The 21,938-nt window shown below is 43.6% G+C and overlaps 1 protein-coding gene across 1 annotated transcript in view; it reads left to right on the forward strand.

The window, feature by feature from the left end:
• LOC119972310 (protein transport protein Sec23B) overlaps positions 1–21,938 on the forward strand; it is a 75,641-nt gene that overhangs the window by 35,658 nt on the left and 18,045 nt on the right. Inside the window, exons 10-15 of the mRNA XM_038808811.1 lie at positions 2,494–2,617; positions 5,835–5,915; positions 6,424–6,513; positions 17,456–17,562; positions 20,995–21,148; positions 21,261–21,338. Of these exons, the coding sequence (XP_038664739.1) occupies positions 2,494–2,617; positions 5,835–5,915; positions 6,424–6,513; positions 17,456–17,562; positions 20,995–21,148; positions 21,261–21,338 (634 nt within the window). The remainder of the gene's footprint in view (positions 1–2,493; positions 2,618–5,834; positions 5,916–6,423; positions 6,514–17,455; positions 17,563–20,994; positions 21,149–21,260; positions 21,339–21,938) is intronic.

The raw sequence follows: 21,938 nt of genomic DNA on the forward strand, positions 1-21,938 counted from the left end.
GGTCTGAGATTGTGCTCTCTGGTTCTAGTTTATCCTACAAGTGGAAACATCCTGTCCATGTCCACTCTATCCAGACCTCGCAGTATCCTGTAAATTTCAATAAGATCGCCCCTCATCCTTCTAAACTCCAACGAGTATAGACCCAGAGTCCTCATACGACAAGCTCTTCATTCCAGCGATCATTCTTTTGAACCTCCTCTGGATTTTTTCCAAGGCCAGCACTTCCTTCCTTAGATACGGGGCTCAAAACTGCTCACAGTACTCCAAATAGGGTCTGACCAGAGCTGTATACAGCCTCAGAAGTATACCCCTGCTTTTGTATTCGAGCCCTCTCGAACATTGCATTTGCCTTCCTAACTGCCTATTGAACCTGCATGTTAATCTTAAGAGAATCTTCAACAAGGACTCCAAAGTGAATGTGGAATTCAATAAAATTGGAGTTGAAGATAGAACATAGAACAGTACAGCACAGAACAGGCCCTTCGGCCCTCAATGTTGTGCCGAGCCATGATCACCCTACTCAAACCCACGTATCCACCCTATACCCGTAACCCAACAGCCTCCCCTTAACCCTACTTTTATTAGGACACTACGGGCAATTTAGCATGGCCAATCCACCTAACCCGCACATCTTTGGACTGTGGGAGGAAACCGGAGCACCCGGAGGAAACCCACGCACACAGGAGGAGGCCGTGCAGACTCCACACAGACAGTGACCCAGCCGAGAATCGAACCTGGGACACTGGAGCTGTGAAGCATTTATGCTAACCACCATGCTACCCTGCTGCCCCAAGATGTCAAGGCTTTCTTTCTAGTTATTACAGAGATACAATCGGAGCTTAACAGGGATTACTAGTCCAATCACATTACGCCACTGTTCCCTACTGAAGCACCCCATGTCCACATGAAGCAAGACCTGGATATATTCAGGCTTGGCCTGATAAGTGGCAAGTTGCATTTGAGCCACACAAGTGTTGGGCAAGGACCAGCTTCAACAAGATACTCTGAGGATGATTTTCCAATGTTCACTAGATACAGGGGAGTTACTGGAGGATTGGAGCAATGCAAATGGAGTTCCGTTGTTTAAAAAGGGATTGAAGAAAATGCCAAACTATAGGCCAGATAATCTTATGTCAGTGGTGGGCAAATTAGTAGAATCAATCCAGAGAGATGGGATTAACTGTCATGTAGAAAGGCATGGGACCCTTAACTGTTTGTGTTATATATTAACAATTTGGATGTGAATGTAGGGGGCATAATTGGGAAATTTGCAGACAAGATTGGCTGAGTAGTGGATAGTGTAGAGGATAATTATAATCTCCAAAGCAATGTAGGTTGGTGGAGTGGGTAGTAATGTGGCAGATGGATATTAATACAGAATTGTGAGGTCATACATTTAGGAAGGTCAAACAGTTGTACGGAGTACACAATAAATAGGAATATACTAAGAGAAATACATGAAATTAGAGATCTTGGTGTACAAGTATACAGTTCCCTAAAGGCTGCAGTTCAAGTAGACAAGGTTGTAAAGAAAGCATATGGAATGCTTTCCTTCATTGACAGAGGTATAGAATAAAAGTAAGGATATAATGTTGGAATTGTATAAAGCAGTGGTGAGGCCACAACTGGAGTATTGTGTGTAGTTCTGGTCACCGCATTAAAGGAAGGACGTAATTGTTCTGGAGAGAGTGCAGAGGAGGTTTACAAGAATGCTGCCAGTGCTGGAAAAGTGTAGCCTTGAGGAGAGATTGGATAGGTTGGGGTTAGCTCCTTGGAACAAAGAAGGCTGAGGAGGTGACTTAATTAAGGAGTACAAGAGGGTGAGCGTAGAGTGGACAGGATAAAATTGTTCTCTTTGGCAGAGAATTCTGGAACCAAGGAACATGGAGTCAAAATAAATGTAGAGGGGTCGCGATGAAGAACCTTTTTTTTTACATAGAGGGGTGTCTGGAATTCACTGCCCGAGTTGGTGCTGGAGGCAGAGATCTGAAACTCTTTTTTAAAAGGTACTTGGACCTGCACGTTAAGCGCTGTGAGCTACAGGGCTATGGGCTGGGTGCAGGAAGGTGAGATTAGAAAGGGGACATGGGTGTTCTCTGGATGGGATGGACAAAATGAGCCAAATGGCCTGCTTCTGTGCTGTAACTTTTCTATGGTTTTCAGACAGAGATTTTAATGATCTCCCCATGACATTAAAGGCATTAAGATTGCTGAATTGCCCACCATCAACATCGTGGGGGTTTACCATTGACCAGAAACTTAACTGGCCCAGTTATATAATACTGTGACTACAAGATGCAGTGAATCATTCACCTCCTGACTCAATGTAATGGAGTGCCTGGTTGAGGTGCTTTCATAGGCAGATTTGATTGCTGCCTTCAACCTGCAGCTGATAACCGATGTGCTTCTTGTCTGAATATTTTAGCTATTGTACTGATCAATGTCATGCATTTTGTCATTAAATAACCTAGAATTTGTTATTAATTAATCCAGAGGTTACATTGTGATGGGCGACTCCTTCAACACTTCCCTCTTCAAGCAAACATTCCAAAGGGTTTTCAGTAAAGGCTTGCAAGGGGATTTCAGAATGGCATTTGGTGCCACTTTAGAGATTAAGGTAAGCAAAACCTACTCATCATTAAGATTCTGATTTCATGATTGACCTGGCATGTGAAATACTTGCTGTGTATTTCTTTATTTCGCTTATTTGCTTTCACTATCTGCCAATTCTATCACCCTCAATGGTGTCACAGCTCACCCATCTTCCTTGGTGAAAATAAAACTATCCTATTATAATATTGTGATCTTGTCCTGGCTCCATTACTTTGAAACTGGGGCGAAATTCTCCGACCCCCAGCAGGATCGGAGAATCGCCCGGGGCCGCCGAAAATCCCGCCCTCGCCATGTCCAGAATTCTCCCACCCGCAAAAAGTTGGCGTGTTGCCAATCCCGCCGCCCGCCTTGGAGAATGGCGGGAGGCTACGGGTTTCTGTGCTGCCGTTATTCTCCGGCCCAGATGGGCCGAAGTCCCGCCGCTGAGAGGCCTCTCCCGCCGCCGTGGTTTGAACCACCTCTGTGCCGATGGGATCGGCGGCGTGAGCGGGCCCCCGGGATCCTGGGGGGCCCCGCGGGGTGCCCTCACGGTGGCCAGGCCCGCGATCGGGGCCCACCGATCGGCGGGCGGGCCAGTGCCGTGGGGGCACTTTTTCTTCTGCCGCCGCCACGGCCTCCACCATGGCGGAGGCGGAAGAGAATCCCCCAGTGCGCATGCGCCGGTGGTGACGTCAGCAGCAGCTGACGCACCGGCGCATGCGCGAACCGGCGAAGGGCTTTCGGCCAGCCCGGGCGGCGGGCGTCAAAGGCCGTTGTTGCCGGATTTGGCGGCAGTCGGTGTGGTGCCATCCGCTCCGGCGTGAGCTTAGCCCCTCAATGTGAGGGCTTGGCCCCTAAAGGTGCGGAGAATTCTGGAGTGGTTGGCGCCACTCCACTACGCCGGGACCCCCCGCCCCGCCGGGTAGGGAAGAATTTCGCCCCCGACTCTCAACTGATGGCACAAAAGCAACGACTAATATCCTGCGTCATTATTGGGCCATATCTGGTGTTGAATGTACCTTGTTGAACATGACCTCTTTCTGGAGCCTTGTGACAATGAGGTTATATTTTTATGCTGACTGTGGTTATCTTTAATAAACCCTATTCCTTGCCAGCCTTCATTGTGATTGTGGTTATGTGTCACCTTTGCAAAATGTGTACCACAATCAACACTGTTAATGAAAATAAAGTATCTTTATTCTACAGATGAGAGCAATTAAAATATACCTGCAAATAAATGTGGTGAGATCATGTTTTTTAATCGAAAGAAATCAAAGCCAAAATTTTGGAAGCCAGAGACATTAATCCCTTAATACAAGTCTTCTTCATCGATGCCACGAGCATTTGACAATCCGTTCTGTTGCTCGTTATGCTTTCCTTAATTTGCTCTGTTTTAATTACCTTTGCTCAAGAGTCGCCAGGTATCTTTTTGATACCACCACAAGGTTCAAAACCGTATACTGATCAATGACTCGATACACCAGTTAGTAAGTTTGAAATCAATGCACATTTCTTTACACGCACAGTCAATTATTACTCATGCACAAACTCTACTCACTAAACTACAACTACTACTAAAAGCCTATACTTAGCTTCGGGCGCCCACTCAGTCAGAGGAACAATGGCCGTTGTCCGGTTCTGATACTGCTGGCTTCGAACTGGTATAGAATAGTAGCTAGGAGCGCCTATCTCGTAGCGTGCGTTGACCTTAGACTTACTTGGTTGGGGATTGGCGGGCCTCTCGTCGCTGAGAGCCAAAGGCCAAGGTAAAGGTGAAGAAGAGGAGTTCTTAAGAGAGCGTTCTGACCTTGGGGACTCTGCTTTATAGCCCAAAGGGTTTTGCGCCCTTCTGGGCGAACCCTGGACTTGGTCCCAATTAATTAGACCATGTCCTAATCATTTGTATCGATTCTCTCCAATAACGGGGTCGTTCCCTGATCGCTGTGCGGGCTCTAGGTAACCGTTGGCCTGCCTTTGTTTTAGTCTCCACTGGCGCTGGGGAGTCTGCCCTGGTACCAATTGTTTAATTGTTTCTCTTTTGTCCCCGGAGATAGCTCATTACTATGCTAATGGCTTGTAGTTTCAGTTCTGTCTGGGCTCTACAAGTTCCAATCCACAGGAAACCTTGTACTTGCTTGTTTTTCTAGTGCTGTCCATTTTTCCCTGTACTCTTTGCGAATGTCCATTTTGGAATCGGGACGTGGCCACCCCAGGTGGCTACAGTTCCAAACGCTAAAACATTCAAAATAGAATTTTAAAAAGTCTCTCTGAAATGCAGTGTGCCAGGAGTGATCATAAGACTGTAATCTTATCCCGGTTCAGAGTGCTGTTAACAATACTTGCAATTTTAATTGTTTGTGATGTTGTGAGATCCTGTAAACTAGATTGAAGAAAAAGCACCAATGTGAAATATCCATGCTTTGATTCCAAAGCTGTACACGAGCAGGATAGTGGTAGGAGAGTGACAACTGATCCAATTTCCTCTGGTTAGAGGGGAGGAAGGTTGCCCAGTGACCTCGGACATCTTATGCTAGGGCCAGGCTCGGTTCACATCCATGGAACATAGTTTGCTTACATTTAACAATTGGCTGAGATGATGGGTGTTCTATACCACTCTGGAATCCAGTAGGGAGCATTACCTGTAGGACAGCAGACAATAGAAGAAGCTGGAAGAAAACATACATGTACAGGCTCTTCAGAATTGCGGTGCTGTTCTATTAGAAGGAAAGATGCTTTTCTGTCAAATGTGTTTTTAAGTTTGTGAATGATTGATTCTGTGTCCAGTGCCTTATTTACTTCATTTTGTAGCTGCTGAAGATATATTTAGCAATACAGTAATCAGTCAATTTAGCTGTAGCTGATTTGAATCAGCAAGTCCACAGGTGAATTTCGATTTGTTGGGGATTCTTTTTATTCGCAGAGTGTTCCATCCCAGGGTGAGGTAAAACTATAGTGCCAATGTTGTCTTCTATCCTAAACACAAGTTCATTCATTATCTGTTGATAGTAGACCATACCACTCCTGCTGAGAGGTACTTTGGCTTGCATAATATTTAGCTACTTTTGAAGTTTTATCTGTCAATTGATTAAAGAATTGTCTGGCCTAATACATTTGAGAATAATGACACTAATATTCCAAATCCATGCATTTTATTAATGTTTGTTCTTTCAGGAACATATGTGTGAGAAAAGATTGTATTCACTACACTGACTCCCATCTCTGAAATAATTTATTCCCTTTAGACAACTAGAGAACTGAAGATTGCTGGTGCAATTGGGACCTGTGTGTCTTTGAACTCCAAAGGCACTTCTGTGTCTGAAAATGTAAGTTTGGGTTTATTCTGATACATGGAATATGTGACTATCTGGCATCATAAGTTAGCATGGAGCTAATATTTTGTTTATATATCATCAGCTAATCACTGAGTAGAAAAACAAGTGTATAACTATTGAAACTTTTAATTTATCTGTTGATTTTTTTTAAAAAACAGCATTGGACAACTGGTGATTTGGCTTGATATTTGGAACATATCTTTTAATCTTCCTATGAATCCAAGTAGTAAAATAATCTAAATGTTTAGATTCTCTGTGCAGAGTGTGATTGCAAGTTTAAAATTATGAACCATTTAAGAGTACTTTACATTTTTTCTAAATTTTCTAATCAATATGTACTTTGCTGTACTTAATTACTTGAAGACTTTTTGAAGTAATTTATCTATTTTTGCAACATGCATGTGTGCCCAGGATTTATTTTTATTGAGTTTGATGTGTTTTATGGACAATTCAAACAGCTATGTATTTGAATAACTTCCACAGTCTTCTGTTCCTTTAGGAACTGGGTGTAGGTGGTACATGCCAGTGGAAAATTTGCAGTTTAGATCCCTGCACTACACTGGGGATCTACTTTGAAGTAGTGAATCAGGTGAGCCTTTCTCTCGTATCCAAAAATCGCAGGTTAGAAATTCCTTCCATTTACAAGTCTTGCTGAATTTCCTCATGAAACTTGTCGTGTGAGAGTACCTTTAAGAAATGGGTGTTTACTATTGCAATGATGTCAGAGAGTGGGTGGAGCTGGGCTGTCTGTCAGCTTTTTACTTTCGTTTTAGGCTGTTTGCTGCAGGGTATGTTTTAGTTTCGTTTACAGTGTTGGATCTGAAGCCATACCAAGCAGGTGTACTGTTGTTCTCTCTGCCATCAAAAGACTTTCTCTTGATCATTTGGTGAATTCAGAATTATAAATGTTCTCAGTAGTGAATGTAAACCTAATGTGCTTCTGTTGAAAGGTGTTTCTTCTGTCTTCTGGATGTTGTTTGCGAAGTTATTAAAGATGACATAGTGTTGTATTCTTTGGGGGTTATATTTGAATTGATTGTTGCTAAGATGTTCACTGTATGTTTCAAAAAGGTTAACTTGAGTTCATAGAATAAACATTGTTTTGCTTTAAAAATTACTTTCCATTTCTGCTGTACCACACCTGGAGAGTGGACCGTGTGCTCCCCATACCACAATCTATGAAAAGTTTTGGGTCAGGTGAACTCCATGATGCACTTTTGGGGTTCTCTAAACCCTGGCCCATAACAAATTGGGGCTCTGGGTGGATTTGCATCTTGGGGAGGACAGAGGTCAGCCCCTGCTATGGAGGCTAGATGTGGGGCTGCTAGCAGATGACGAGGTTTGTGGGCGGATAAGGAGGAACATTAAAAGTTACCTGGAAACTAATGATACGGGGGAGGTAGCAGTGTCCAAGGCGTGGGAGGTCCTGAAGGCAGTCATCAGAGGGGGGTTAATCTCTATCGGATCCCATAGGGAGAAGAAAGAAAGAGCGGCGAGAGAAAGGCTAGTCAAGGAGATACTCAGAGTAGACAGGAGCTACGGGGAGACCCCCAAGACGGGGCTACTGAAATAGCGCCAGAGGTTGCAGGCGGAATTCGACCTGCTGACCACTGGGAAAGCAGCAGCACAGCTGAGGAAGGCCATAGGGGCTGTCTATGAATACGGGGAGAAAGCGAGTAGAATGCTAGTGCACCAACTTCGCAAGAGGGAGGCGGCCAGGGAAATTGGGGAAGTACGGGATAAGGAGGGCAACAGCAACACGGTCATAGACCAAGAGCGGGTGAACAAAGTCTTTAGGGCATTTATGGTAAATTGTATGAGTCAGAGCCCCGCCGGGAGGGGAAGGGATGAAGCAATTCATGGACCAACTGAGGTTTCCAAAGGTGGAAGAGGATCTGGTCGGGGGACTGAGGGCCCCGATAGAGCTGGAGGAGATGGTAAAGGATCTAGGGAACATACAGTCGGGCAAGGCCCCGGGGCCAGACAGCTACCTTGTAGAATTGAACAAGAAATTTTTGGAACTGCTGTGCCCACTCCTACTAAGGTCCTTTTAATGAGGCCAAAGAGAAAGGGACACTCCCCCCCCCCCCCCCCATCATCACAATGTCACAGGCTTCGATTTCACTCATCCTCAAACGAGAGAAAGATCCGCTAGTGTGGATCTTATAGACCGATATCGCTTCTGAAAGTAGACGCCAAACTGCTGGCCAAGATCTTGACTGCTAGAATTGAGGACTGTGTCCCTGGGGCGATAGGAGAGGATCAGACAGGCTTCATTAAGGGCAGGAAATTGAACTCCAATGAATGGAGGCTCCTAAACATCATCATGATGCCCTCAGAGGGAAGGGAGGTAGAAGTAGTGGCGGCGATGGACGCAGAGAAAGCCTTTGACCGGGTGGAATGGGAGTACCTATGGGAAGCGCTAAGAAGGTTCGGATTTGGTGAGGGGTTCATAGGTTGGATCCAGCTACTCTACCAGGCCCCCGTGGCAAGTGTGTTCACGAACAGGGTGAGGTCGGAATACTTTAGGCTCCACCGGGGATGAGGCAGGGGTGCCCCTCTCCCCATTATTATTTGCCCTTGCGATAGAGCCGCTGGCTATAGTGCTGCGGACTTCAAAGAACTGGCAGGGTTTGGTGGGGGGGGGGGGGGGGGGGGGGGTGTGGAAGCACTGGGTCTCGCTTTATGCGAATGACCTGCTCCTGTATATCTCGGACCCACTAGAGGGGATGGGGGAGGTCATGCAGATTCTGAGGGACTTTGGCATTCTCGGGGTACAAACTAAAGAAGAAAAGCGAGATGTTTGTGATCCAAGCTAAGGGGCAGGAGATGAGACTGGGAGAGCTTCCGCTGAAGATGGTCGAGAAGAGCTTTCGGTACCTAGGGATACAGGTGGCTCGAAAGTGGGATGCCCTCCACAAGCTTAATCTATCTCGGCTGGTAGAGCAGATGGAGGGGACTTCAAAAGGTTGGACATGCTCCCGCTGTCTTTCGCAAATTCAGTGTTGGTGGTGGAAGAAAAGCACTGGGAAGGCTGATATGGTAAAACAGGATAAGACAGTGAGGGTTGTTTAAAGTGGTAAAGGAAAGCCCAAGTGAAGTGAAGGAGGTGCAAAAGATTGTACAGCCTGATCAAGAGGTGATTGATAAGAAGGTGCTAGATCTCTTTAAAGAATTTACTTGTGTGGGTCAAGTTTACTCGTGTATCAGGAGCAGCAGGTAAAGAAGTTACAATTTTAAGAGATACGGGAGCTAGTCAATCTTTAATGGTGAGAGATGAGGAGTTATGTAGCTTGGGAAGAATGTTGCCAGAAAAGGTGGTAATATGTGGAATTCGGGGTGAGAGGAGTAGTGTTCAGTTATATAAGGTAAGGTTGGAAAGTCCAGTGAAGAGTGGTGAAGTGGTAGTAGGAGTAATAGAGAAACTATCTTGTCCAGGAATACAGTTTATCGTGGGTATTGATGTAGCTGGATCGCAGGTGGGAGTGATGCCTACTGTGGTTGATAAGCCAGTGGAAAATCAGACAACTGAAGTGTTGAAGGACGAATATCCTGGGATTTGTCCAGATTGTGTAGTAACAAGGTCTCAAAGTCACAGGTTAAGACGAGATAAGAAATCAGAGAGTGAAGATGAAGTCCAATTATCAGAAATGATTTTTGATCAAATGGTTGAAAAAGAACAAGAATAGGTGGAGGATGAGGCGGCTATTTTTAGTTCAAGAAATTTGGAGGAGTTACAACAAAAAGATGTAAAAATAAAATGGATGTATCAGAAAGCATACACGGAAGTGGAATCTGCGTGTATACCAGAGTGTCATTACCATAAAAGTGATGTCTTGATGAGAAAGTGGAGACCTTTACATATGCAGGCGGATGAAAAGTGGGCAGAAGTTCATCAAGTAGTATTGCCGGTAGGGTATAGAAAGGAGGTGTTGCGAGTTGCACGTGAGGTACCAGTGGGAGGTCATTTGGGAACAAGGAAAACTCGAGCTAAAATCCAAAAACATTTTTATTGGCCTGGACTACATAAAGATGTACTTAAATTTTGTCAATCATGTCACACGTCATGTGATAGGGAAACCTCAAACAGTGATAAAACCAGCACCCTTAATACCCATTCCAGCATTTGAGGAACCTTTTACAAGGGTCCTAATTGATTGCGTAGGGCCGCTTCCTGAAACGAAAAGTGAAATCAATATCTTTAGACTCTAATGGATGTGTACTAGGTTTCCAGAGATCATTCCAGTACGTAATATTACATCTAAAAAGATTGTGGAAGAGTTAGTTAAATTCTTTACTAGATATGGACTACCCACAGAAATACAATCGGATCAAGGATCAAATTTTACCTCGAGGTTATTCGAAGAAGTTATGGATAGCTTAGGAATAAAACAATTTAAATCAACTGCGTACCATCCAGAATTGCAGGGAGCGTTAGAAAGTTGGCATCAGGCATTAACGACAATGTTGAGGGCTTATTGTCACGATTATCCAGAGGACTGGGATAAAGGAATTCCATTCGTACTGTTTGCAATTAGGAATGCACCTAATGAGTCAACCAAATTTAGTCCTTTTGAATTAATTTTTGGTCATGAGGTAAGAGGACCACTTAAATTGATTCAGGAAAATTGGTGAGTGAGAAATCAGAAAATCAGAAATTACATTATTGGATTACGTGTCAAATTTTAGAGAACGGATTAAATAGAGCAGGTGAATTGGCTAGACAACATTTGAAAGTTGCACAAAATATGATGAAATGGGTAGCGGACAAGAAATCCAAAGTTTGTAGTTTTACCAGTGGAGATAAAGTTTTAGTTTTGTTACCAGTGGTAGGTGAACCTTTAAAAGCAAGGTTTGTGGCCCTTATCAGATTGAAAAGTGAGGTGAATCATGTGGTAAAAACACCAGATAGAAGGAAGACTCACCGAGTGTGTCATGTGAATATGCTTAAAAGGTACTTTGAAAGGGAAGGAGAGAAAAAGGAGGAGGTTTTAATGATTCAACTCAAAGTGACGAACCAAATCCAGATGACTTGGAATTTGACATACCTCAAATTGAATTGGAAAACAAGGATGTTCTTAAAAATTGGGATAAATTGTTGAGTTACCTTCCAGAGGAAAAACAAACTGACCTGAAAGAGTTATTGATATCACGTAGGCAAGTTTGTAGGGATAAATTGGGAAGTACTAAAATGGCTATACATGATGTAGATGTGGGAAATGCTGTTCCAATCAAACAACATCCATACAGACTTAAGCCTTTAAAATTGGCACAGGTTAACAAAGATATTGAGAGTATGCTTAAAAATGGCATAATTGAAGTGGGTTGCAGCCAATGGAGCTCTCCCATACTGATGGTACCTAAACCAGATGGTACCCAGCGGTTGTGTGTGGACTGTAGAAAGGTTAATGCAGTTACAAGAATGGACTCTTATCCTATCCCACATTTGGAGGATTGCATTGAGAAAGTGGGACAATCAGCTTTTGTTTCCAAATTGGATTTACTTAAAGGTTACTGGCAGGTACCTTTATCTGAAAGTGCAAAGGAGATTTCAGCTTTTGTGACTCCAGATGGTATATACCAATTCAAAGTTATGCCATTTGACATGAAAAACACCCCACCCACATTTCAACGGTTAACTAACAAAGTCGTTTCAGGATTACCCAATTGTGCGGTATACATAGACGATCTGGTAATTTTCAGACAGACATGGAAAGAACATTTAAAACATCTGATGGAGTTATTTGATCGACTTCAGGAGGCAGGTTTGGTGATAAACCTAGCCAAAAGTGAATTTGGAAAAGCCCAAGTCACTTTCCTTGGCCATACAATTGGACAGGGTCGAATGGTTACACGGGATGTGAAACCAACAGTTATTGAGGAGTTTTCAATACCCTCAAGACCAGTGTTCTTCAAACTTTTCTTACGGGGACCCATTTTTACCAACCGGCCAACCTTCGGGACCCACGCCGGCCGACCTGAGCGACCCACCATTTTCTCTGACCTTGTTTGCTGCTGATAAAAATGGAGGAAATGGTTTAGGGTCCCTTTTGACCTTATACACGCTCCTCCAATGGAAACTGTTTGATGAAGGTGAAGCCTTCCGGTGTCGGAAAGTATGGAGTCTCCATCTGTCCAATGTTCTGCATTTTTCTTCCTGTAAAATTTTATTAAATAAACCCCCCCCCCCCCCCCCCCCCCCACCGAACTTGTACAAAATAAAATAAAATGAATAAAATAAATTAATAAAATGAATAAAACCCCCGAACAAGTAAAAAAAAAATTAAATGAATAACCTTCTCCTCTCTCCCCCCCCCCCCCCCCCCCCCCCCCCCCGAACTTGTAAAACAAAAAGCTGCGACTGTTTTAAAAAAAATAGTGGCAGCACTGCGCATGCGCGCCCGATCATCGCACGCGCGATGATTATGCTGTGGCTGAATTTTTTCTACATGTTCACGGCCATTTGAACAGCCGCCGTTATTTAAAGTCGGCTGCTGCGCGGGTATTTGCGAGATCGGGAGCGCTGTGAAGGACGGCCCCAGCGACCCAACAACCGCCCGCGACCCACCCACGGGTCGCACCCCCGTCTCTGAAGAACACTGCTCAAGACAAAGGGAAATAATGCCATTTCTTGGCATGAGTGGATTTGTTCCAACATTTGTGCAAAAGCTTTGTAGCGTGGTTGCTCCACTGATGGACTTGCTGACGAACTGTCGAAAATTTCATTTGACAGTGGACTTTCAACAGACATTTGACTGCCTGAAAGATTTGATATCCAATTCTCCTGTGTTGGAGAATTATAAGGGACTCTGTGATCAAATTGAACTAAAGTATCTGACTTTGAAGAGAAATGCCGAGGCGTAGAGAAATGGACGGATCGTGCAGAGATCTTGTTCAAAGAGACTCAATCAGGAAGGATTTCAGTTGGAGGAAGAAGACGAAAAATGGACTATATTATTGTGCCTGTTTGCGTGTGTTGTTTTTATTTTGAAACAACAAAGTATATTTACTGTGTGCATTAGTGAAAAGGTGAAAAATGAAACCATCTTGAAGTTGATGGGTTTTTTTTTCTTGGGGGGAGGTGTCATGTGAGAGTACCTTTCAGAAATGGGTCTTTATAAATGGGTGTGTATATAAATGTCTGTAGTGAGAGTACCTTTAAGAAATGGGTGTTTATTACTGCAGTGATGTCAGAGAGTGGGTGGAGCTGGGCTGTCTGTCAGCTTTTTACTTTCGTTTTAGGCTGTTTGCCGCAGGGTGTGTCTTAGTTTTGTTTTCATTGTTGGAGCTGAAGCCAGGCCAAGCAGGTGTACTGCTGTTCTCTCTGCCATCAAAAGACTATCTCTTGATCATTTGGTGAATTCAAATTATAAATGTTCTCAGTAGTGAATGTAAACCTAATGTGCTTCTGTTGAAAGGTGTTTCTTCTGTCTTCTGGATGTTGTTTGCGAAGTTATTAAAGATTACTTAGTGTTGTATTCTTTGGGGGTTGTATTTGAATTGATGGTTGCTAAGATGTTCACTGTATGTTTTAAAAAGGTTAACTTGTGTTCATAGAGTAAACATTGTTTTGCTTTAAAAAATTTCCATTTCTGCTGTGCCACACCTGTAGAGCGGACTGTGTGCTCCCCATACCACAATCTATGAAAAGTTTTGGGTCAGGTAAACTCCATGATACACTTTGGGGTTTTCTAAACCCTGGCCCGTAACAATAAATACTCTGACTACAAGTGCAGGTCAGATGTTAGGAATTCTGCAGAGAGTAACTAATCTCCTGACTTCCCAAAACCTGTCCACCATCTATAAGGCATAAGCCATTGTGTATGATGGAATAGTCTACACTTGCCTGGATGAGCTCCATCAACACACAAAGTTCTTCACCATCCAGGACAAAACAGGCCACTTGGTTGGCACCCCAGACACCACCTTAAATATTCATTTCCACCACTGACCGTTTAAGCATGTACCATCTACAAGATATATTGCTCCCCATCTTCATCCCAAGGGTGTTTTTCAAGCAGGTGAATAAGCTTATTTTGGGCTTTGTGTGGGCAGGTAAAACCCCGCGAGTGGCGAGTGAAGAAAGTGTTGCTGGAGTGCAGTCGGGGGGGGGGGGGGGGGAGTGTGGGTTGGCGCTGCCGAACTTCTGCAACTACTACTGGGCGGCTAATATAGCCATGATTAGGAAGTGGGTAGTGGGGGAGGGGTCAGTATGGGAGTGGATGGAGGCGGCGTCATGTAAGGACACAAGTTTGGAAGCACTGATAACGGCATCTCTTCCGTTCTCGCCGGCCCGATACTCCATAAGTCAGGTGGTGGCGGCGGCTCTGAGAATCTGGGGGCAGTGGAGGAGATATAAAGAGTGGAGGGAGCATCGGTTTGGACCCCGATTTATAATAATCATCAGTTTGTGCCGGGTAGGCTGGATGGTGGGTTCCAGAGATGGCAAAGAGCAGGAATTAGAAGGATGGGGTATCTATTTATAGACGGGTGCTTCCCCAGCTCGAAAGCCTTGGAGGATAAATTTGAGTTGCCAGGTGGGAATGGGTTTGGGTATTTGCAGGTACGAGACTTCTTGAGAAGGCAGGTTCCGTCCTTCCCGCTGCTGCTGCCATGGGAGATACGGGTTAGAGTCGGCTCCAGTATCTGGGTGGGAGAGGGGAAGGTATCAGATATTTAACAGGAGCTTTGGAAGCGGACGAAACTCTGTTGGAGGAGCTTACAGGCAAGTGGGAGGACGGGCTAGGAGGAGAGATAGAGGCGGGTCTGTGGCGGATGCCCTACGCAGGGTTAATAATCCTCATCATGTGCCAGGCTTAGCCTAATACAATTGAAGGTAGTCCAACTGGCACACATGACAGTGCCTCGGATGAGCAAGTTTTTTGGTGCGCGGGAAGCCCAGCAAATCATGTCCACATGTTTTGGTCATGCCTGAAGCTTAGAGGATTTTGGCAGGGTTTCGCTAAGGCAATGTCCATGGTGCTAAAAACACGGGTGGTGCCGAGTCCGGAGGTAGCGATCTTTGGAGTGTCGGAAGACCCGGGAGTTCAAGGGGTGAAAGAGGCCGACGTCCTGGCCTTTGCTTCCCTGGTAGCCCGGAGACGGATCTTATTAATGTGGAGGGACTCGAAGCCCCCGAGTGCAGAGACCTGGGTTAGTGACATGGCTGGGTTTCTCAGTCTCGAGAAAATAAAGTTCGCCTTAAGAGGTCGATGGTTGGGTTCACCCGGAGGTGGCAGCCGTTCGTCGGCTTTCTCGGGGAAAATTAAAATGTCAGCAGAAGCAGTATTCCATGGGGGGATGGGTGGGGAGAGGGTCGGATTGTTGTTTTATGGTGGGGGTGTGTGAAGATTGGGATGGGGGTGGAAATGTTTATTATACCATGTTTATGTCATTGTTATTAGTATCATAAAAACTTTCAAATACCTTAATAAAAATATATATTTTTTAAAAGTATAGCTATTCGAGCTGTCAAACAATCACGTTTGCACTGTCTAATGGCTGTGAATCAATTCATTGGTTTTTTAGCGTTCTGATCATTTTAAATAAGCCCCATAACACGAGGTGCAGCATTTGTTAATGGCACATGCTTCCCATTAAGTATTAGCATGTTTTTCTTTTTCTCTGCTAATGCATCAGCTGAGGCTAATGTATTCTACCAAGTTCAGTTTTGGGAAGTGATTTTCCAATACTGTGTGAGTACAATGTTCCCTCAAAGCTGCATAACTCGGACGGCCAGGTACAGGCCATGTTCAAGTTAGCTCCTTTCAATTGCCATGCGTGAGTGAAAGCACAAAAATATTCAAAAGACCACTCACTTAAATAAAGTCTGTGCAATCCCAAAGGGTAAAAAATAGGAAATATTGAACATTTCTACATGTCCAGGCTGGTTCCCATAGCCAAGTGAATGGAGTTACAAAGAACAGCACAGGAACAGGCCCTTCGGCCCTCCAAGCCTGTACCGGTCATGGTACCAATCTTGGCCAAAACCCTCAGCACTTCCTTGTGCCATATCCCCCTATCCATGTATTTGTCGCTGTTAATGTATCTAAAATAAACACAACCACTTACACTTTCAAACTGAAATTGTCAACTGAACTTCCCCTTTCCACTTTGACACCCCCCATAGAAAGTCGTTGCTTGCTTACCAGGCTCTTGAAGGTTCCTTCACTTCCTGAGATTCAGCCGCCCAAAGTGCCAGAAACTTGTTATGGGTATCTGGGTGCAAACAGTTCTGCTGTAAACTGTGCACAGTTCAAGAAGTTTTTCAATTTCAGAATCTCCAGCCAGGTAGTGGAGGAGGGTGGTGGTGGCTGGAGTCTGTTTTGGCCTCTTTACAAGATAGAGAGTACCCTCAAACTGTGCTGGGAGGGATGGAGATGCAGAGAAATTGGATGTCCATGATGAAAAAGTGACAGATTGGGCCTTGGAAGAAGACTTTAGTTTTGTGTTGAGTTAATTGAGGTAGGAGTGTAAGGAAATGAAGCGGAACCCTTTGTTGTGAACTGATCAGATTTGATGCTCAGATCGGGTGAGCACTTTTGTGGGCACTGATCGCCCCCTGTATTTGCTGTTCAGATTGGGTGAGTACTTTATGGAACATCTCCATTCCGTCTGCAAAGCTGACCCTGAGCTTATCGTCGCCAATCATTTTAATTATCCACTCCACCCCCACTCTGGCCTTCGCTACTACATTGATATGCTTGAAGAGCACCACTTCCTATTTAAATTTGGCAGTTTATAGCCTTAGAGTCACAGAGGTCTACAGCACAGAAAATGCCCTGATACCCATCGCATCTGTGCCGGTCAAACACAACCACCTAAGTATTCTAATTCCATTTTACAGCACTTGGACCATAGCCATGTATGCGTTGGCACCGCAAGTGCATATCTAAATACTTTGTAAATGTCATGAGTACTCAACATTGAGTTCCGTAGTTTCAGATCATCATCGCTTTTCCTCCATTTTGGTTTGCAGAGCAGCTGTTGGTGATTCTGCTAGTCCTATGTACAGAACCTCTCGCCCCATCTTTTGTCTCTTGGCCCATTTACTGTCTCCTTTTGCCTTGCACCATCATCCCTTTTGTCATTTAGTTTTCTGCCTTCCACCAGATCACCAACCTCTTTTGTTCCAGCCTGACTGATTTCACTTTGTGTGTTTAAGGTTAGTAATGGCAGTTGCAAAGTTCTCGAATTTTCATGGATGGCTTTCAATTGATATAAATTTATGAACTTTTGATTACATTCCCAAGAATTTGCCCTTTCAGATGCGGATGTGTCTAAAGAAAACTGGTTTAGCCATGGTACAAGTTGGAATGCTGGTGGATTTATGCTTGTCAGTAGTGCTTACAAATTGAATTAAGAATATGCGCATATTATTCCACATTCAAATGTAATGGCTCCATTGATAGTGTGCTAAATAAGCCCAGCAGAACAATTGAGTTCTGTGTTGATTCTGACACATTTTAAATGCATCATTTAAAAGTACACTGCCATAAACGTTCTGTTCTGTTTATATTATAATTTTGCAGCATAATGCACCAATTCCTCAGGGTGGACGAGGTGCGATTCAGTTTGTCACCCAATACCAGCATTCCAGTGGTCAGAGACACATCCGAGTTACGACGGTGGCCAGAAAGTAAGTTTGCTGTGGGTTCTCCAGTGCATAATTACATAATGTAACATCTTTAATCTCTATCATATAATGTTTGGATTATGCTTTAAATTTTACTTTACTTCTCCATTGTAATTCTTCATCAGACTTGTTAATTTTATAGGTGTCTGACATTCTAGTATCCTACAAACATTTCTATTACACTGTAACCTCTCTGGTAAGAATTTCTGGATTTTGAAATAATGTTATAGTGCCTAGCACAAGTGAACTGGATATAAATACCGACTCAAGAACAGCTTCTTCCCTGCTGCCATCAGATTTTTGAATGGACCTACCACGTATTAAGTTCATCTTTTCTCTACACCTTGCTATAACTGTAACATTATATTCTGCAGTCTCTCCTTCCTTCCCTATGTACGGTATGCATTGTTTGTACAGCATGCAAGAAACAATACTTTTCACTGTATACTAATACATGTGACAATAATAAATCAAAATATGTTCCTGAGATATAACAAAATATTATAAAGCTGTAATAAAAATTGTTTGATTTATCCAAATACCATATTTTCCATGTTTCCAAAGTACTGCAGTTTTTAACATTTATCATAAATGCTGAGCAGGCCCTGGATATTTGTGTGCCATCTTGACACAGGCAGACTGAATGTGGGAAAAACTGGGAGGTCATGCAACTGAGCTAGGAATGTGTGTGGTGGCTTCAAACCTTGCTGTGTTTCTGCCCCTGTCTGAATGTTGTACAGCCTCCATACCCCTGATTAGGCAACCCTGCATTGTGTGTGAAAGGATGTGAGGGTGGGTGGGGTACAGGGGCTGGTTACTATGTTTGAAACTTATCTCTGTCCATCCTCAAAAACCTTCTTGAAACATAGAATCATAGAATTTACAGTGCAGAAGGAGGCCATTCAGCCCATCGAGTCTGCACCGGCTCTTGGAAAGAGCACCCTACTTAATCCCACGCCTCCACCCTATCCCGTAACCCAGTAACCCCACCTCACCTTTTTGGACAGGGCAATTTATCATGGCCAATCTACCTAACCTGCATATCTTTGGACTGTGCTACCGTGCTGCTCATATTTCCTTGATTGCATCCTCTTGTATCTCTACTGCTCCACCTGCTTGGATGTGTTAGAGGCACTTGCCCTTGACAAAGGCCATTAAAGTCTTGCACGGAAAAGTTCTGGAGATACTATTTACAACCATTTGGACCATAGCGTTAACTCTGTTGCAGAGTGACAAACAGCCAATCCTGGAATTGCATACGCACTCAAACAAACATGGGCAGCATGGTAGCACAGTGGTTAAACTGTTGCTTCACAGCACCAGGGGGGTCCCAGGTTCGATTCCCGGCTTGGGTCACTGTCTGTGCAGAATCTGTACGTTCTCCCTGTGTCTGTGTGGGTTTTCCCATAGGTCCCGAAAGACGTGCTGTTAGGCAACTTGGACATTTTGAATTCTGCCTCTGTGTACCCGAACAGGAACTGGAATGTGGCCACTAGGGGCTTTTCACAGTAACTTCATTGTAGCTTTAATGTAAGCCTACTTGTGACAATAAATATTATTATTATACTGTTATAAATTCGAGACAACTGGTATTTCCTGATTTCAGAGTTCCAGAATTTAGGGTTACGGTGTTTCTTGACATTTTAACGTTTCCTCCATGGAGGTTTTTTCGTGAAAGTCTGTTCTGTGCACTAATCTTTCTAAATTGTATTAAATCTCAAAATCACCCCTCCTGCTTTTATTTGGAGAGGTTGTGACACATTCTTGCCGAAATGTGACCAGTTTCAACTTTTAATTAACTTTCTTGAGATCTAGTCCAATGTTTTGGTTTCCTAACCTTTACACAGATTTGATATGTTAATCCAATGATCTCTGTTGTAGACGTGGCTTGCTGTTTCGAGTAAAGAGAAATTATGCTATACTAAAATATGTGCTGGTTCTTCTGTATAAACATTGTCTTCCTTACATTTGTCACCTAGATTGATAATAGAAAATCAATATAATTTATAATTAAAAATTACGGGGAAAGGACAGAAGTCCTGCCACCTACTGAAAGCAGGAATGCAATGTAGTGAGGGCTGCCTTTATTGTTGAGGAGCCCATCAGTGGGATCAGAATTATAGTATTGTACAGATTAAATAATTTTAAATCGAGCAGAACAAACAGATTGAGGAGGAGAAAACATTCACATACACGTGCATACTTTGATATACAAATAGAATTCAGCAGTGCTATTTGTGGCTGTCTGAATTGTGGCACTCTGAATCACAATGTTCCAGTTTCATGTTTCACTTCAGGATTTGAGCATAAAAATCAAGGCTGACATTCCAGTGCAGTGAGTGCTGCAATATTAGTTATGATTGTTGTTGACAGCAGAGAGCTCAAAATATGCCTATGAGAACTCGCCTACAAGTTCACTCCCTACCAATGCTATGTATTTACAAGAATGCAATCCAGATCACGGATTTCCTGGCTATTCAACTGTGTCCATGCAACAGGGTTAATTCTGGCATCGGAAGAGAGAGTGAAGAAAGAATGGGCATTTTAAATTATTGACTCTTCGTTTTCCAATTTAAAAGCGCTGGATTCATAGTAATTACATTATCAACTATACTTCTCAATTAAAACAATGGCCAGGATTTTATCCATGATGTGGATATGCAGACGTTGGACTGGGGTGGGCACAGTAAGAGGTCTTGCAATACCAGGTTAAAATCCAACAGGTTTGTTTTGAATCACTAGCTTTCAGAGCACTGCTTCCTCGGGTGAATGAAGAGGTGGGTTCCAGAAACATATATATAGACAAAGTCAAAGATGCAAGATGATGCAAGCTAGTGATTTGAAACAAACCTGTTGGACTTTAACCTGGTGTTATAAGACTTCTTACAGGATTTTATCAGCACTGGGGGCTGGTATAGTCTTGGGCAGCATGGCAGTTAGCACAATGGCTTCACGTTCTTCCCGTGTCTGCATGGGTTTCCTCCGGGTGCTCCGGTTTCCTCCCACAGTCCAAAGATGTGCAGGTTAAGTGGATTGGCCATGCTAAATTGCCCTTGGGTTAGATGGGGTTGAAGGGTTGCCGGGATAGAGTGGAGGTGTGAGCTTATGTAGGGTGCTCTTTCCCTTTCCAAGAGCCGGTGCAGACTTGATGAGCCTAATGGCCTCCTTCTGCACTGTAAATTCTATGATTCTGTAGTCACATGTTGGCAACATCAGGAACTGCCAGCCAGCCCTAATTGGAAGCGGGCCCACAGGTGGTCAATTGGGAGACCCTAATGGTAAAATTTCCAAGCAGTTCCTGTATGCTGGCAGGTGCATGCTTGGGAACTCATTTTTTACTCTGACCCTTTGTCTTGATGCTCCTGTCAGCCCACTGATTGGAAACTGAGTAATCATGATGAAATTTAACCTGTGAACATTTGCTTTGATTTTTAGCTGGGCAGATGCACAGAGTCAACTCCAGCAGATAGAAGCTGCATTTGATCAGGAGGCATCAGCTGTCTTGATGGCTAGACTGGGAGTTTTTAGGGCTGAGTCTGAGGAAGGCCCTGATGTACTTCGTTGGTTGGACAGACAACTGATCCGGCTGGTAAGGTCATCAAGTAGCTATGTTGAGTCTAAAAAGGCAGTTGGCTGGTTTTAAATTGAGACTGTACCAAATTTTAACCTGTTAATTATTTTCTGCCCCTTTTTTCCATCAGTGTCAGAAGTTTGGCCAGTTCCACAAAGATGATCCTACCTCTTTCAGACTTTCAGAAACATTTTCCCTTTATCCACAGGTAAATATAATAAAATGACTAGCTTGGTGGTTATATAAAATGATAATCCTAAAATGTAATGGATTGATGGGATAATCCGAGAAAATTGCCTTAAACAAGGAGATATTTGTTGAACACTGCAGTCTCTTCACAAAGCCAATTCTTAAAGATTTAGTTGCATCCATCCTCAGATAGAGGAAGAGTACCTAAGGAGAGCACAATGATTTACTTCTAATGTTTTTTTTAAATGAAAGCTCCCAATAGATAAGAATGAGAGGAGATTTGATAGAAGTATTCAAAATGATGTGGGGATTTGACAGCATAGATATTGAGTAATTGTTCCCATTAGTTAAAGGTCCGGGAAGCAGAGGGCACAGATAAGGTCATTGGCAAAAGAAGCAAGGGTGACATTAGGAAAGTTATTTTTATGCAGCGGGTGGTTAGGATCTGGAATGCACTCCTGAGTGTATGTTGGAGGTAGATTCAACCATGGGAACTGGATCATTATCTGACAAGGAAAGAAATTGCGGGGCTCAGGGGGTGGCTTTTACAGAGAGCCAGCAAATGGCCTCCTGCGCTGTAAACATTCTATAATTATGATGAAATACTAATCACTACAGA

Source organism: Scyliorhinus canicula, chromosome 1, assembly GCF_902713615.1.
Source record: "Scyliorhinus canicula chromosome 1, sScyCan1.1, whole genome shotgun sequence".
Classification (NCBI taxonomy): Eukaryota; Metazoa; Chordata; class Chondrichthyes; order Carcharhiniformes; family Scyliorhinidae; genus Scyliorhinus; species Scyliorhinus canicula.